Below are 16,616 nucleotides of genomic sequence, written 5' to 3'. Positions count from 1 at the left end.
ACGCAAACTCTCACAGGGAAACATCTGGAAGTTGTGGTAATCTTAAATTTTATGACATTGTAATAGTTTGTCAGTTCAAATATAAATTGACGGTAATGATCGAAGCAGCTGCATCCGCGCTCATTCCAACTGCGTTCAAAAGAGTTGCAGTAAGAAACCCATCATGTAACTTGGCAGAGGGAAAAATGTGTGGCCACATGGACTTGTGTGTGGATGCAACAGAAGGGGGTGTTACTTCTTGCGGAGCGCATGCAATCCCCTGCAAAAAATTCCCAGTGACTTCAGATCCAAGGAGGAGGTGATATCCATGGGAGCACGGTTCAAACTCTCACTTGGAGCACAGCTTCAGCAGCCTTTCAGCCGCTGCTCTCTCTGCGCTACTTTTCCTCTTAAGCATAAACTAAAGCAGATTGAATAATGTATGCTTAAAATAATAATAATTATAATAATAATAATAATAATAAAAATTCTGGAGATTTTTTTTTCTACCCTTGGACAGATTTCAGGAGGTGATTTGAGAACCTGAAGACATTCTGTATGAGTGTTACCTGGGCATTATGAAAAGGTATCCAGGCGTCTTTCACTGCTGGGAGAGGATGCTTGTTTTGTAAAAAAAAAAAAAAAAAAAAATTGCTTATATTTTTTTGGCTTGATAAAAACTGTAACGCGATCTGCGACATTTTGCGCGCTACTTTTAAGACTTTGCATGACCGAAATGGAGCGCACCGGATTAGCTGTTTTAATGGTTTTAAGTATTGCTCTCATGCGGGTTGGTGACGGTCACCAGGAGGCAACAGGTGGGAGGACCGGGGCAAGCCAGGTGGTCCCCGACCAGCAGATCAGTCAGGGACACTCTCCCAAAGAAGCTCTGGACCTCTCGAAAACACCTACCACCGGCCAGTCGACAACTCTGCACCGCATGTCCAGGGGAGCGTCAGCATCCAGAGGTGAAACTGTTCACGCTGCTGGCGCATCCGGAGAAGACTTCGTCTCATCGTCGCACGACAGAGCACAGCGCACAGCCAGACACCCGCGAACGAGCAGAGTGAACCGCAGGCAAAGCAGCAAGCCCGGCTCCTCCAGCACAAGACGACTGGCTGGGTAAGAGTGACGGCTTTCTGCTCCATAATAAACACCCAAACATTTTGTTTTTCAAGCCATGCGGAGCAGCAGGAGCAGGAATTTGAGTGACCTATTTTACTCTAGCAAGCATGAGTCCCTGTGGTTTATTGCACTGCGGTTGTGGCCCGCTTTTGCAGATTTTTTCTTCCAGTAATGGAAACCAGCAAATGATGTAACAAGAGCTACGAAGTTTTGTGTATATGCTCTTCAGTATATTGCAGCTTTGCTGAGAATTTAGCTATGGAGTCAAATCAAAACAATTCATTGTAATTTCATTGTGTGCTAATACAATGTCCTTCCAAATGATTGAAATGTGAAAAGTCCATTTATTTCAGCAAGTCAGAAACGCACATATAGATTTCACACAGTGATATATCTCAAGTATGCACTTCTGTCAATCTAGATGATTTCGGAATATGTCTGGTAAAAACCCAGATTATAGTGTCTTTGACATACAAAATACAATAAAATGCCAAAAAATAAATGAATAGACAGTCATGGGGAATACCGCTGACTTGACAGTTTTTCAACAGTCATTGCTGCCCTGCATAAGGAGAATCGAGTCATTGCTGACAAAACTGGCTCTTCATAGAGTCATATCCAGGAATACGAGTACGTTTAATGGTAGGAAAAAATATGGTAGTAAAAAGATGCACAGTCAATAGGAAAACCCTCAACAATGAGAGAACTGTCAAACAAGGCCCATTCAACAGGAGATTTACAAGGCGTGGACTGCATCTGGAGTCATTGCTTCCAGAGTCACCACTCACAACGTAGCCAAGACATGGGCCATCTGTAGCACTCCTTGTATTAAGTCACATGATATTGTCAGAAGTTTCTCAACTGGATTCGGGAGAAAAGAAGATTGTTCTTCTGCTTTCAAATGGGAGTACATTTTACAAGTCCCACAGGGAGTTTATGTGGCGTTGTCACGAGCAAAATGCCAGACACCAGACCAATCAATTCAGAGAAGCTAATGGATGTTATTATAGAACTTGGCCTTCCTTAGGTTTTCAACAGAACCACTAACTGATCACTCAAATGCCCCAAAGCACCGCTCCAGTAATTCATCCAAAATGAGTGTAGCAATTATTGGGTGCGTATACTGAACAGTACATGGGCATATATTTCAGGAGGAAGACATTTCGGTAATAAATTGTTACATTTTAAGAGAAACTGAATCATAAGATCATCAAAATGAACAGAAATAAATGCTTGAAATATATCTCTGCATAATATTAAGAGCAGATCAGTATTTTAATATGTTTAAGGCAGGAAATACTGCCTTAATATGTTTAAGGCAGTATTTTAATATGTTTATGTAGTGGTAGTGCAGTTTATGGTTGTAAGGAGTGTCTATATTCCCTCACTATCCTTTGCAGAACCTTCTTGTTTTCCACAGTGTAACTTGAACACCACACTGAGATGCAGGGTGATGGCAATTTTCTACCAGCTATCAGTGTGAAGATAAATGGATCATGTGTGTTTGTGCTGTTTGACATGGGATTATCACACTGCCATTACTACACCTTACGATATATTTACATCAATCACAGCAGTAGAGCAGCAGCACTACTGTAGTCTGTGGGCCTCCGTTCTGTGTTCTTGCTGTGACCATTTATTATAGTTGCTCAGCCAGAGTTTTGGCTCATGAGCATTTGCAAATTTGCACCATGATCAGAAACACCTGTTTCTCCAGTGGCTCTTTCTTTTTTGGTTTCTGCTTAACTCTAAAAGGATGATGGGTTGTTTCCACAATGGAGCACTTTTCATTTTGTTAAATGAAGCCTTCTGTATCCTCTCCTCCATGCTCCACAGGGACATGGCTTGAACTCAACTAGATGGTGAATATTTATATAATAATCAGAGCGGGATTATAATGGCTCACCTTAGGCTGCAGACAGTGAAGTATAAATGTTTCATTACAGAGCTGTTTTTGGGTTGAGGAAACTGTCTATGTGACTAGCTTATCGAAGGTTTATTTTAACAGCAAGCAGGAGGATTCAGATAATAGGTTAGGAGAAACATGAACATCATGCTTGGTTTCAAGCTAAACCTTGACAGACGCAGCTCCTTACTTTAAAAAATGTGGTTTGCATAATGTTGCGTTTATCTCTGTGTTTTATTTTTACGCAGGGACCGGATAACTTGGATGATAACATTTGACCTAAATAATTTTAAAACTAGATTTGAATGGACAAGCTTGCATTATGGATTTATTGTGGATTTTGCCTCATCCACATATGGTCTTAATCAGGGATGCCCAAGTCCAGCCCTGGAGAGCTACTGTCCTGCAACTTTGACGCAACCCTGAAAGTTTGCAACACAAACTTTCTCTCAACCTCGACACACTTCAGTTACAATTCTGGCAGATTTTTTTTTTTTTTTTTGTTTGTTTCTGCAGAATTACTTTCATTCAACAATACTGACGTTTTTTTTTGTTGTTTTTTTTTTCAACGTCACGGCACAGGATGTCTATCGGATTTAAATCCTAATCCTCTTTTGGATAATTTTCTTGTTGAATAACCCAAGTGAGCTGACCTCAGGTTAACAAACTGATGGTGGACATTCTCCATCAGATCTTTCTGCTAGAGAATGTCAATTCATCCACGTGCTGACACAGCAAATCAGCCTCAGATCATCACAATACCACCAGCATGTTTCACTGTTGGTATGAATTTTTTTCTGGAATGCTTTGTTAATTTTACACCAAACCTGACTCTATAACAAGACCCTCATCTTCCTAAAACCTCCACTTTCTTCTCATCAGTCCACAGAATATCTTCCCCCAACTCTTAATGAGATAATCAAACTGTTCTCTTTTTTGGTTTGCAATTCTTCGCTAATCAGTATTTTTCCCACACATACTACTTTATCCTCTGTCTTTAATGTCGTTCTGGGTTATTTTGTGACCTCCCGATTGAGTCATTGTTGAGCTCTTGCATTAATTGTGGTGGGGTGACCACCTCTTGGGAGGTTCACCACTGTTCCTTGTTTTCTCTGTTGAGGATAATAGCTCTCATCGTGGTTAACTGGAGTCAACAACACTGAGATGAGGCTAGTGGTTTATATTTTTTAAAACAAGGCTTGGATACACAAGCTTGCATTGTGGATTTATTGGAAATTTTGCCTCATCCACATATGGTGGACTGATAGATGTTTATCCAGTGTGGAACAGACAATCAGTTTGCTCCAGACTGATTGATGTCAGTGACTTTGATTCCCGTCTCCTCTGTTCTCTAATTTCGATAGATCAGATCACATTATGTGGCCTCTTGAGTTTCTTTTGTGTACTTTATGATGTCACACAGCTTCTATACATGATTTCTTGATTAATTGGGATAATTAGGTGTAGGTATGGCTACTGAAGTTGATTGCAGCTGTCTAAAAAATGTGGTTAATTAAAGCAAAACCATAATTCAGTTTTTGGGTGATTACTTTTTCACCAAATCAGGCTAATTGAAAAAATAAAACAGCTTTTTTTCCATTAATAAACTGCTTTCTGTAGTTACGCAGGTATTCTTCACTTGATAGCAAAATTATGTCGATAGTTTGAAACATTTAAGTGTTATTGCAAAGCAAAGTCAGAAGGAAATGGTTTGTACTCTTACAGATTATCAGAGGGCAAACCATTTTTCACTCCACTGTAAACACTTGAGCCAGCATGTGTCACTTTGAGTCTCTTCAAATCAGAGAAAATCCACCAAAAGTTCAAATGAATCCACCCATTTCCTGTGTTTAACCTTCACTGAAGTTGGTCATTTTATAGTAATACCACCCCCTCAAAAAGAACTGTATCATCACAAGCTCAATTCATGTTAGATATGAATCTATGTGTGAACCATAGGTTCTATAGTGTGAATTAAAGTTATTTATATTCCAACACAGCCAATAAGGACAACCTTCTTGAACTCTAATTACAATGAGGCATACTTGAATTATCTGTCTATTCAATCTCTGTGCAAAGTAAAATACCCAGCCTCAGTATTAGATTTCTCAAAAAAAAAAAGCACATGGTAAGTGCTTTGCTTGATTTTCTCCTCAAAAATACATAGAATGAACGGGTTTCCTTTAGTCCTGGGAACCATAAAAGAAGTGTTACATAAATCTGGGAAACACTGCCTTAAAGTAGTCTGCACGGTGAGTTTTATGGTTCTTATTCAAGCGTTTTCAGATGAATCATCTGCAGCCGGTTAGCAAAAGTGAATATGTGACACATTTCCTCTTGGAATTCCCACTCCAATTCTCCTGTTTACTGGATTTCATACTCTGGCAGATCTGGGTACACTTAACTCTTAATCACATCCAAGTTGACTCAGTTGGACTCATGTTTTTTTTTTTTTTTTTTCTCTCAGTGCACATTACAGATTTCAGGTTGCTTCGGATAGCCCTCCACATCAAGTATAGAATAGGTGTAACTGCCTATACATATTGTTCCATGGAGCCTAGTAGTATTGTTGCATTAGCGTCTCTATTACATACAGAAATCCCTTGATGGAATTTGAATGTGATGACTGATATCTTTGGCACGAGCTTGGCCTGATGTGCTTGATTAATGACAAAGCTGAGCTTGCCAGAGGGCCCAAACGACTGCATGTTATCCCCGTGACGCCTCAGAAACACTTGCAGCATCTAATAAGCGCAATCCATCTGAGGTCAACGAGTCAATCCCTGTTATCTTCTCAAATCACCATGAGTCAGACATCCACTTACTGTAATATCTTGTGAAAGGATGATGGGGCGCAGATCCATCTCAGCACGTTAACTGCTGCTCTGGAGTTGCTTTTGCGGTCTGGTGCCTTTTTAATCTGCCTTGCTACAAAAATTTGGCCTGGGCTACAGGTGTGGATTAGAGAGTGCAAAGAATCCAGTTCAGACTGTTTAAAACTTGCCATCTCTCATTTGCTGAGTGATTTATAGAAAATGCGAGGTGTTTTTCATGTCCCGCGTGTCTCAGATAATCCCTGCAAGGTTCAAATAACACTGTTTGTGTTCACTTTGGATTCTCATCTAATAGAACAGGACCTTGTTGGTCCACAGTAAGACAGGGATTTCTGAAATATTGATTAAAAAAAAGAAGTTTGGTACAGCTTATTCTCAAAAGTGTTATAGCTGCAGGCCAGTCATACCAGAAGGATTAGAAAGTACATCATTATTAAAGAGACATTTTTTTGTTAGAATCCTCACTAACTCAGTTATCCTTTGACTCTGTTGCCTCACAGCAAGAAGATCCAGTCTGGGGCCTTTCTGCCTGGAGATAGCAATGTTCTTCCTGTGCATGCCTAGATTTCATGCATGTTCATTTAATTGAAGATAGTAAATTGTTCTTAGGTAAGAATGTATGCATGGTTGTTCTACTTGTTTGTCTCTCTGATGGACTGGTGACCTCTCTATAGTGTACCCCACCCGTTTTTTCATTTTCTGCTGAAGAGTGGGACTGCTGCCCCAACAATCTTGCACAAAATCAACTTTGCATTAAAGAAAGTAGATGAATTATAAAGCGTGTAAGGGGATACATTTCTTAAATACCATCAAACTTTTAAGTCACTCTGTTTTTTGTACATGTGCTTTCAGGCCAAATGTCTGTGGAGGTCAGCAGTGCTGCTCTGGTTGGGCAGTGGCTCCAGGAACCAACCGCTGCATAAAACGTAAGTATTATTCACAGTTTTGCACTTTATGGAAACTTTAAAACCTTTAAAGTTAAACACAGTGTGAAAGTTGGTTTTCATCCCAGTCTGGGTTGAAAACCAAATTGAGTTGGTAGAATAATGATTATTGTTCAAATTTGTTTGTGAAAGTTTTCACATCAGTATTTTTTCTATTTGAACTTTTTCCCATTTTCTAGTTACAACATTGCACATATTTGCAAAAAGAAACTAAATTACCCCTTTCCAAATGTTTTTACAAATGACAATCTAAAAAGTATCATGTGCTGTTCCAGTTACCCGCTTCGTCCTCAGGTTAGTACTTTGCAGAAGTACGCTGGTGCTGCTCATGATTAAACTCATATAATTACACTCCTTCAAACTGAATGGCTCTCTGATAGCAGTCGGCGTGTCAGTGGTCCACTGCTAAAATATATGAGAAATGTTGTTAGGAGTTTGCTGTGTGGTACTCACGAGCCAATCAATAAATGTGATCAGCTGTAAATCAGATCGCTCCCACCTAGTACTCGGATGCACAACAATCTGTAAACAGGCTGAGCCGGGCTGGTTCTGCTAATGGAAACAAATCTGGCTGGTGCGAACGGAGACCGAACCTCAAGTGGAAAAGCGCCTGTAGTGTTTTGCATGTAGGCCAAAAACTTCAACATCTGACCAGACTCCATTAACCATGTGTTTGATGCGTCCCTTACATGACTTTTGACAAACTGCAGATGGGACCTCTTATGAATTTATTATTTCTTTCTCTTCCCACTCTTCCATATAGGCCAGCTTTGTGGAATGCATGACTAATAGTTGTCCTATGAAGAGATTCTCCCACCTGAACTGTGAATCTCTGGAGCTACCTTGGGCCTCTTGGCCCCTTCTTTTGTCTATCCTATGGTGTATAGCTATGTATTACTTTGTGTTGGTCTATTCCCATAAAACGCATTGCATTAAGCGTTGGTTTAGTTCTTCAACATAGGCATTTGTGATTTTACTTTCTAGACCTATCTAAAAAAACAGTCTTTGGATGCCATGTTTTAATTTTATGTTAAACGCAGCCATAGTTTTCTGTAGACTGTAATAACAGGTTTTAATAAGGACTTTTTTCTCATTAAAAGTTATCTTTGAATTTTACAAGTGAAGAAAAACACTACACTGCAAGCGACATCTCTGTTGAGCAGCAAGAGAATGTGCCTGCTGCTTCTCCGGTCCTTTTCAGATAATTATTTCCTCCCCACACATGCAAACACTTTTCACACACACATTTTCACTGGTCAATTACACAATAGGCTTGAGTGACCCGGCAGTCTTCCTATTAGGCCTGCTTCCCTCTTTCACAGTTCATATATTGCACAATCTCACATAAACATGCTGTACAAACTGTGTATTGCATCCAACATAAAGACACATACTGAAAGGGTAAATTTCATCTACCTGAACAAGTTCTTCCTAATGCGTCTGTGTTAAGGAAGAGAGTACACTTTAGTAGGCCAGGGGTCTGTCCAATCATCCGGGCCCCCTTAGAGCTTGGCCGTCACCAAAGTCTGACTGGAGGCTATGTTACTGGCTCCATTTTCGGCAAAGTGCCAGAACGTAGGCCATAGACTGGAATAGAGACTTGCGAATACCCCAGTTAGAAGAATTTAGTGGACAGCTTTATTCGGTCCCTCCCCGAGTCCCAGGATACTTTTTAAGGAGATGCCAGTATGGGAAAACATTTTCACAGTGGGGGAAAGAAAAGGAACAAATCTGTCACATCTGAGAATAAGCGAGAAAATAAATTTGCTGAGCTATATTTAAGAACTTTCTACTTAAGTGGATGATGTAATGTCTAACGTCCAAAGTGTCAACTGTGGGCTTTATAGCAATGCCTTCCTATCTAAGCAAATATAGGTGAGGAACTGATTGCTGTTTTCTATTGAAACACATTTAGTAAAATGGAATACATCCGTGTGCGTGGGCTGATGCTGAAAATGTTTTTGTTGAGATCTTAACCCCCATGTATGTCCTGACAAGCTGAGGATAGATTATTACCAGACGTGTTTGTTTATGAAGTAATTTCTGAAAATAGCTGGTGTTGCCAAATACTATAAGTTTTTATTTACTTTGATTTACTTGACTTTTCTGTCGTTTGGTTAAGTTATGGTACTGATTAAGGATTAAAGTTGATACGTTTATGTAATGTCATATATTTTAAGTAGCTGAAAAACTGTTTTGTTTTTTTTTGTTTGTTTTTTTTTTTGCCTTGTGTTGGTACATGAATGAAGTGTTTTGGCTCAGCCTTAGTGTTTCAGTTTCCTAAATTATTTTAGGTTGCTTCAGATGCTTCACAAAAGTATTCATACCACTTGAACTTTTCACATTTTATCACAATATAACTGCAATCCTCATTGTGCTCTGACTAAAATTTTACTTTTTATCCAAAAACACTGTGAGGTGGAAAAGTAATACTCTACAGAACTCTGAAAACAAAATCCCAATGTTGAAATTTAGTGTTGGCAGCATCATGCTGTGAGGGTGCTTTACTTCTGCAAGGACAAGGAAGTTGTTAGGAAGACAGATGCATCTAAGTACAGGGCAATTATGAACCCTGCTAGAGGCTTCAAAAGAGTTGAGTCTGGATTTTTACCTTTCAGCTGCACAACAACCGTCAACATATAACAAGAGCTACAATGGATCAAATTCAATCAAGTTACAATTATGTGTTAGAATGGGCCAGGCAAAGTCCAGGCCTAAATCCAACTGAGAATCTGTAAGACTTTAAAATAGATGATCATAGATGCTCTCCATCCAGTCTGCTACAAACTTTCTCGATTTGGCATAAATAAAACCAGTTGGAGTTTAATATGTTGACGTTTGTGGTTGTAATGTGACCAACTTTTAAAATGTTCAAGTAAAATACATTTAAAATCACCGTATGTTTTCCAAACATTTGGTAGGTTTTATAACAGCAGATGGTTCAGAAACAGGGTGTTCTGCTATCTGCGCTAATGTTCATGCCAGTGTCTCAAAGACATGCTTTTCTGGAACACTGCAGATGTCAGTTCATTATTAGTTTAGATAACATTAATCACTAGATAAGATTTAAATACATTTTGTCCTGCCAGTAATGGTTAGCCATGGGATGTTGTACAGCTGCCAAAACAGTAATTTTCCAAAATGAGGAAGCGGTACATTGGTTTACTACCAGCAAATTTTCTATCAATGGGCAGCTTGTGTTGAGGATGGCTTCTGTTTACAAAATAATAATTTACTTAGACGTGGAATTGGAGTGCAAGTTAAAATTTCTACCCTGTTTGATGGTAAATACAGTAACCATCAATTATGTGTCTTGTACATCAGTATGTAATTACAGATTGGAGACTCTTAAAACTCCTATTACTATAGAGAAGATTTAGATCATATATTTCCTCATTTGTATCTGCCTGCAGAAAATTCCTTAAGATCTTTAGACTCTTGAATGAGGCTTTCAGTCACACCAGCATTAGCTATGGGTAATCTCACCAAGGGATCTTGTTTCAGTATCACTATTCATAATCTGAATTACAATTACCCACTGATATAGCTCACTGATCACATGAGTCGTTTTGGATTTGGTTGCCTAGACACAAAGCCTGTGACTTTGACCTAATGGAAAAGGCCCAACTCTCAAATCTTTACATCTGGTTTTTGATCTGATTTTATTCTGACCAGGAGTTTCAGTTTGTGTTTCTGTTGAATTGGCACATCTTTCAGGTTTCTCTTGTATTTTTTTTTTAAATCTTTCCTTTATTTAATCTAGAAAATCTATTTATTTAGATTGGCATATTTAATATACTTTGCCTTATTTTTGATGAAGTCTCGTGCTCATCTACACTATGTAGAAAGTAAATCAGTGGAATTTAAATCAGAGAGAGACAGAGGGCTGTTAATTGTTCATCTGAGAGACAACCTGGGGTAATAAACTGTTTCCATGACTGCTGGTTGGTTTGAGATGCTTATCTGTGTCATAGCCACTGTAGGTTTTATCATATATATGGCCAATTGCTTTCTGTCATCGCTACAAAACCTTTCAGACATAATTTACCTCTATCCCGGTTTTACCCTCCATTTTTGGGTCATTTCTCCCTGCAAATCCTCTCAAACTCTATCAGCTTTGATGGGTATTGTTGGTAAACAGTCATTTTCTTTATATCTTTCAGAGGTTATTTATTAGGGTTTAAGTTAGACAAGTTTGAAATGATCCAGTCCCTATTTGAAGGTCTGAGTTACAAAAACCCTGTTTACTGTGCATATTTTGTGGTTTTTGTGCATATCTAAGTGTAAAAGGCCCCACTGGTAAAAATAAAGGAATTTGGAAATACTCCACAATAAAGGTTGCACAAATCAAAACTGTTGTTTAAAGAATCTCTATTTGGTGTAGATGTGTCCAATTCTGGTTCAACTAGTTCATGTGTTTTAGACAATAAACCAGAGACAATCAAATGTGGTCCAGACTCACAGTAGATTCCAACTTTCATCATTAGCGACTAACGAGTAGCCAGTGACAGTATTCTCAGTGTTGCATATTGTATCTGATGTTTCTTTTTCTTGTTGCATTTTGAATATAGGAACTAATTGTATACCTTTAAAGGTTGTGTATGGTTACTTATGATGGAAAAAAGTGAGAAATTTAGAAAATAATTCTTTTGATGTGCAAGTCTTTTGCTTGTAAGTTTAGCATCAGTGCTGAAGAAATGTTGAAACACAGCTTTACGATTTCCTCTCTGTCTTTGGACGTCCTAGTGAGTGATAAAGGGTTAATGCCCACATTTTACTCTTCCATGTGGGAGGCAGCTGCAGAAGTATCATAACATGTGTGAGCATTTTCTGACCTCAAAAACAACCTCCAAATATTTAGGTCCACCATCTTATATATGGCTCAAACCATTTCAGTTTACTTTTTCTTCCCCTTTATGACCACACTATGAAACATAAATATTTTGACGCTATCTTTTGCAGTCTTTACTGTGACCAAATCTCACCAGTCAGCCTTCTAAATTCATATTCACGGTGCAGGGATTTTTTTTCTCTTTCTGCGTTTTAACAAAAATCACATGGATTGAGAATATTTGCTGCTGGAACCTTTGACGTGCCTTGATAAATTCAAGGAACTGACCTGACGTCAATGCAAACCAAGTCGACATAGCTGCATTCTCTGATTTACGAGAACAGGAGGATATTTTAAAGAATTCTGTTGTTTCTGGTGATGTCATTTAGCCAGAGCTGAAAATCATGCAATGAAGACAGCCGCTGCGTCCTTCTTGGCTTTTAAATGTCCGGTGTGGATTTGTAGGGGTTGCACAGTTTACAGTTTAGAGGCCTTGATACTCCCTTTGAGAGCGTTATAGTTTATTTGGCAGATCCTGTAATCAATACACACTCTATAGTCTAGAAACCCCATCATTAACACAAAGGTTGGACAGTTCTTTCTGGGTTTGCCTTCTAAAACCAGGAATGGTACTTTCGACGCTCCAGCTGGTGCGTCTGCTTTTAGATTGCAATTGAGTTCTGTTTTGATGTCCTGACCCACATATTTTTCCAATTGCCACTGCTGACAAAGACACATTGGAAAGGAGGTCTATAATTAATAACAATTAAATGTAAGACCTTTTAAGACCACACAGAATCATGCTTATAAGCAAAACTGTTCCACAGCGGTTTTGAAGTTTCAAAATGCAATCATTATTTTGAGAAACCAGCTTATTATTTTAAGAAGGGCCAATCCAATGGGTAAACAAAGTGTTACATTTGTACTTGACTAGAAGTATAAAACATTCTTGGATAATGTTTTTTTTTATTTTATTTATTTTATAAGCTCTGGTCTAGGCAGCAAGAATTATGTGCAGAATCATCTCAAAGAATCTGTAGAAGAAGATCAAGCTTGATTGACACTTCCTGTGCAACATGAACAACAAGCAACCTTCTCTTTCTGCAGCACATGCACTCACCCAGGCCTCTGTGTTGTTAGGGTACCATATATCATCACGCCCTTCTTTTTTAAGACCATATGGAAGCTGTTGGAGGCTCCCAGCAACCCCCCCCCCCATACCCCTGCCCCCTCTAGATGGATGGGATTTGTGGGGTTTTCTGGTGAACACCACGTCTCTCAGAGTTGAAGCTTACAAGTTTGTCGGCGCACTCCCCCAAAAATCCAGATATTATCCATGGAGAGTCCCAGCATGTGGCCCATTAAGAGCCGAATGCTGGAGTTTGTGGGTAGTGGTGGAGGCACGGTATGGAATGCCTGAAAGTAATGTTATGTGTGTCATGGGTCGGATGTGGGTTATCAAAATTCCCTCACAGACATGAGGTGGGTTCAGAGAGTAAAAGCTCTGACTACTGTATTGGACCGGAAAGCCTATATTGTTGCTGCTGACAGAGACATCTTAATTTGGTAAAACAGCCAATTATACTTGTGAGATTTCCCACAAAGGGCAAATGAAAGATCACTCAAACAGTGGTAGCCTCTTTTCTCTCTGGCTCTGATTAGAAAGAAAAGTGGTGTTTGTTGTGGAGTTTTTTTGTGTGTGTGTGTGTGTGTGTGTGTGTGCGCGCGTGTGTAGGTGTGTGTGTGTGTGTGTGTGTATGAAAGCTTGCAGAGTTGCAGACAGTAAAGTTAATATTTTTCTGGCCTGAACTGATAGTTCTTGCACTGCATGCCATGTGGAAATCACATGTTGGAAAGAGATTTACACTCACTTGAAATGATTAGCATTGAGGGGCAATTGTATTAACTGCTCAATAGACCAATTCTTACTTCCTCAGTGGACAGTGTGCATGGATGAAAGGCAAATTTTCGAGCTAGTCTCTCCACTTTGCCTCCCACAATCCTGAACACTTGACCTCCTTCTTGAGATCTGTCAGGTTCTTTGGTGACCCCTAAAGAAAAGCTCCTGCTGTCATCGCAGGAGGTCTGCCAGACTTAATATTCTGCCTCCGAACATTTTCCTCTGTCCTGATGTTATGTTTGACTGTGAAAGTTTGAAAAGCATATATTGCTAAGTAAATATATATCTAACAGGGCTATTGACATAAACTTTACACTAGAGTTCCATAATAACCCAGGTCATCCATCCATTTTAAGAAATCAATCATTTGAACAATGAAACCCCAGCTTCATTGATTTTAACGCACTCTTTAGTACAAACAGTCTTCAGATATTCTGTTGCCTTTTGTAATGTCGCACTGTAAATTTTAGACAAATGAAAGGTTTTTATTTTGATCAAACGTTTTGTGGAGAATGTCTTTCAGCATTAGAAATATTTTTTGTCACTAGAACAATGGAGCCAACAACTCCTAATCTATAATATCCTGTTTTCTTGTTACATAGATAGGATTTCTTTTAGCCGCTCTTCGAAATGGGCAAGAACACGATATTCAAGTTATGGGGTTATGCTACTGAAAAAAAAACACAAAAAAAAACGTTTGATTTAAGATTTTATGGTAATCTTTACCAGTAGTGCCAAGAATTGTGGACTAGGTACTACTAGGACTAGGTAATGCTGCTCAATCAAAATATCAAAATCTTATCTTTTACCTGAACTTCCTGTGTTGGTGTCAAGGTTTAGTTGCCATAAATCACACCTTCAGTCATATTCAACTACATTTTTATCTCTATAAAAGCTTCTAGCTGCTAGATCTCATGAATATGTGCAATGCATTCAGTCAGAGAAGAGATCTTTGTTATTATACTTTCATGAATAATATAATTTTCAGAACCGCCGAGTTACATTTGGCAGCACTGGTGACAGATGGGAGATTTCTCTCCAGGTTTGAATTAAGTCTGGTTTTGGTTTCAGATTGCCCCTTCCTCAATGGATGGGCTGTAAAGATTTTATGGTTTGTATTACCTCTGACTCAGAGAGCAGGTAAAGGAAACCTCTGGTGGGCTGAAATGAAGCAGAAACAAGCACAAAATTAGAATTAGAATCCAGTGGTAGAGGGAAAGATTTGCAATCTTAATTAGATGCAAATACTTCAACTCAGATAACTGTAGCCAAATTGAGAAATCTGTAAATATACCAACAGTAATGAAGCCCAAATCACTGCCTTAAGGTAAACACTCACTTAACAACCATTGGCCAGTATTTATTATTAATATATAAATTACCCATGTTTTGCAGCCTGTTATTGAAATGTAGACATATTTGTATCAGTACATCTCAGGGATGGCCTGAACAGTGATACTTAAGCGATAAAGTGTCCCATTTGTATTTTAACACAGACTTAGCTATTAAGACTAAAAGCAAAATTATGTTCATTAGAAAAACATTCAATATAAAATGCATGCAATTTTCCTAAAAAATGACTTTAATAGGTCTATACAAAGTTACATTATTATCACAATATATATGTAGAATAAACTGACCACAAATGTCACGTCAAGAAAAGACTATGTACTCAAAACTCCAATTCAAGTCATTCACTCTATGCAGTTAATGTGAATCAATATATACGTTTAAACAACTGAACAAATTCAGCTCATTGTCTAATGCCGTCTGTATAAAAGATTTATATTAAAGGCAGCCCAGAAAATTGCATTGCACTGCTGGCTCTGCAGCAGTTCCTCATATTGAGGAATTGTTGGTAAGAATAGAAAGGGACAATATGAAGAAACCTCCAACAGAGCAAAGCTTAATGAAAAGGAACACAACAAAGCAGCTTTAAAGCTGGTTTAATTTGTTTAAACCTGATATCAGCCCAGTTTGTCCTGACATGCTTTCTGCTCCATGTAGGCTCCTGTAGGTGTTTAAAGTTGGATTTAGCCGTGTGCATTTGTCTCGAGATGTGAAAACAGATCGGATGTTAAAAAAAGAATGCAGTGGCTTATTATCCAAAGAGAAGCTGCAAAGTGAAATAACTCAGCGCTGACTCCAGAATGTCCCAGACTTTATTACACTATATTTAAAAAAACCATAAACTTTTATAATGGAGTTTTCCCGCTTGTCAGAATGATGTCATTAACTAGATTATGCTCTCCTCCATGTACTGGTTGGCATTTTTAATAACCATCTGTGGGCATAGACATCCTCTGTAATGTAGACATGAGCCTTTAAATATATGCATTTTTGTTAAAAAAAAATCATAATTACCATTTTTCTTCTCCACAACGATTGTAAAATATTTCCATTTTTACAGCAAAAAATCAAGATGGTAAAAAGGTTGTTCAAGCATAACAATCATTCACTGAGCTTTCTTCCTTGTGGATGATGAAAAGTGTGCTTTTTTCACACAGAGAAGGAAATGCATACTTAAAGTTTCTCTTAGCACATTTATGTTTTCTGAGAAAATATCGGTTCCCTCTTCAAGAAGAGGCCAGCATATTCTAATGGGTTTTCTGGAGACACTAAGGCCTAAAATTAAAAAAAAAAAAAACAAACATATTGTCAATGTATATTTAGGTATTTCAAAACAATGCAACATGTAAATCATGGTGCTGGCAGCATCATTATCTGGGGATGCTTTTCTTCAGCAGGGACAGGGAAGCTGGACTGGTTTATAATACTGCAATATAGCAAGAGCCCATTGCACCCCTAAAAGATGGTGCCAGTGAAATAATTATTGAAGAATGAAAGATTTAGATATTTTTATGTAGTTATTGGTCAGTAATTAGTTGTTATTGCCACACGCTTATGTGCTGAGACTGAACTCAGAGTTTCAGTCTGATAGTCTCCTCTTTTCAGATGACTGGATGCAGCCTTCCTTTCCAGAAAACGTAGCCAATTTGACTCAGTCATAATTAAGGCTGAAGTGGCAATGCCAGGAATGTTTGCCATTTCTCCTCTTTTATTTCTGACGGATTCTCATTTTATGATTACTCTCGCA

General features: G+C 38.5%; 1 protein-coding gene across 1 annotated transcript in view; it reads left to right on the top strand.

Annotated features, from left to right (window-relative positions):
• Positions 1-289: 289 nt before the first annotated feature.
• LOC106957585 (latent-transforming growth factor beta-binding protein 2) overlaps positions 290-16,616 on the top strand; it is a 125,448-nt gene continuing 109,121 nt past the window's right edge. The window contains 2 exon segments of the mRNA XM_015048975.1: positions 290-1,101; positions 6,697-6,770. Coding sequence (XP_014904461.1) covers positions 707-1,101; positions 6,697-6,770 — 469 coding nt within the window. The 5' untranslated portion in view covers positions 290-706.

The sequence above is a fragment of the Poecilia latipinna genome, unplaced genomic scaffold, assembly GCF_001443285.1.
Source record: "Poecilia latipinna isolate Pla-1442-1.1 unplaced genomic scaffold, P_latipinna-1.0 Scaffold43, whole genome shotgun sequence".
Lineage (NCBI taxonomy): Eukaryota > Metazoa > Chordata > Actinopteri > Cyprinodontiformes > Poeciliidae > Poecilia > Poecilia latipinna.
This window is presented reverse-complemented; position numbering and strand designations above follow the sequence as displayed.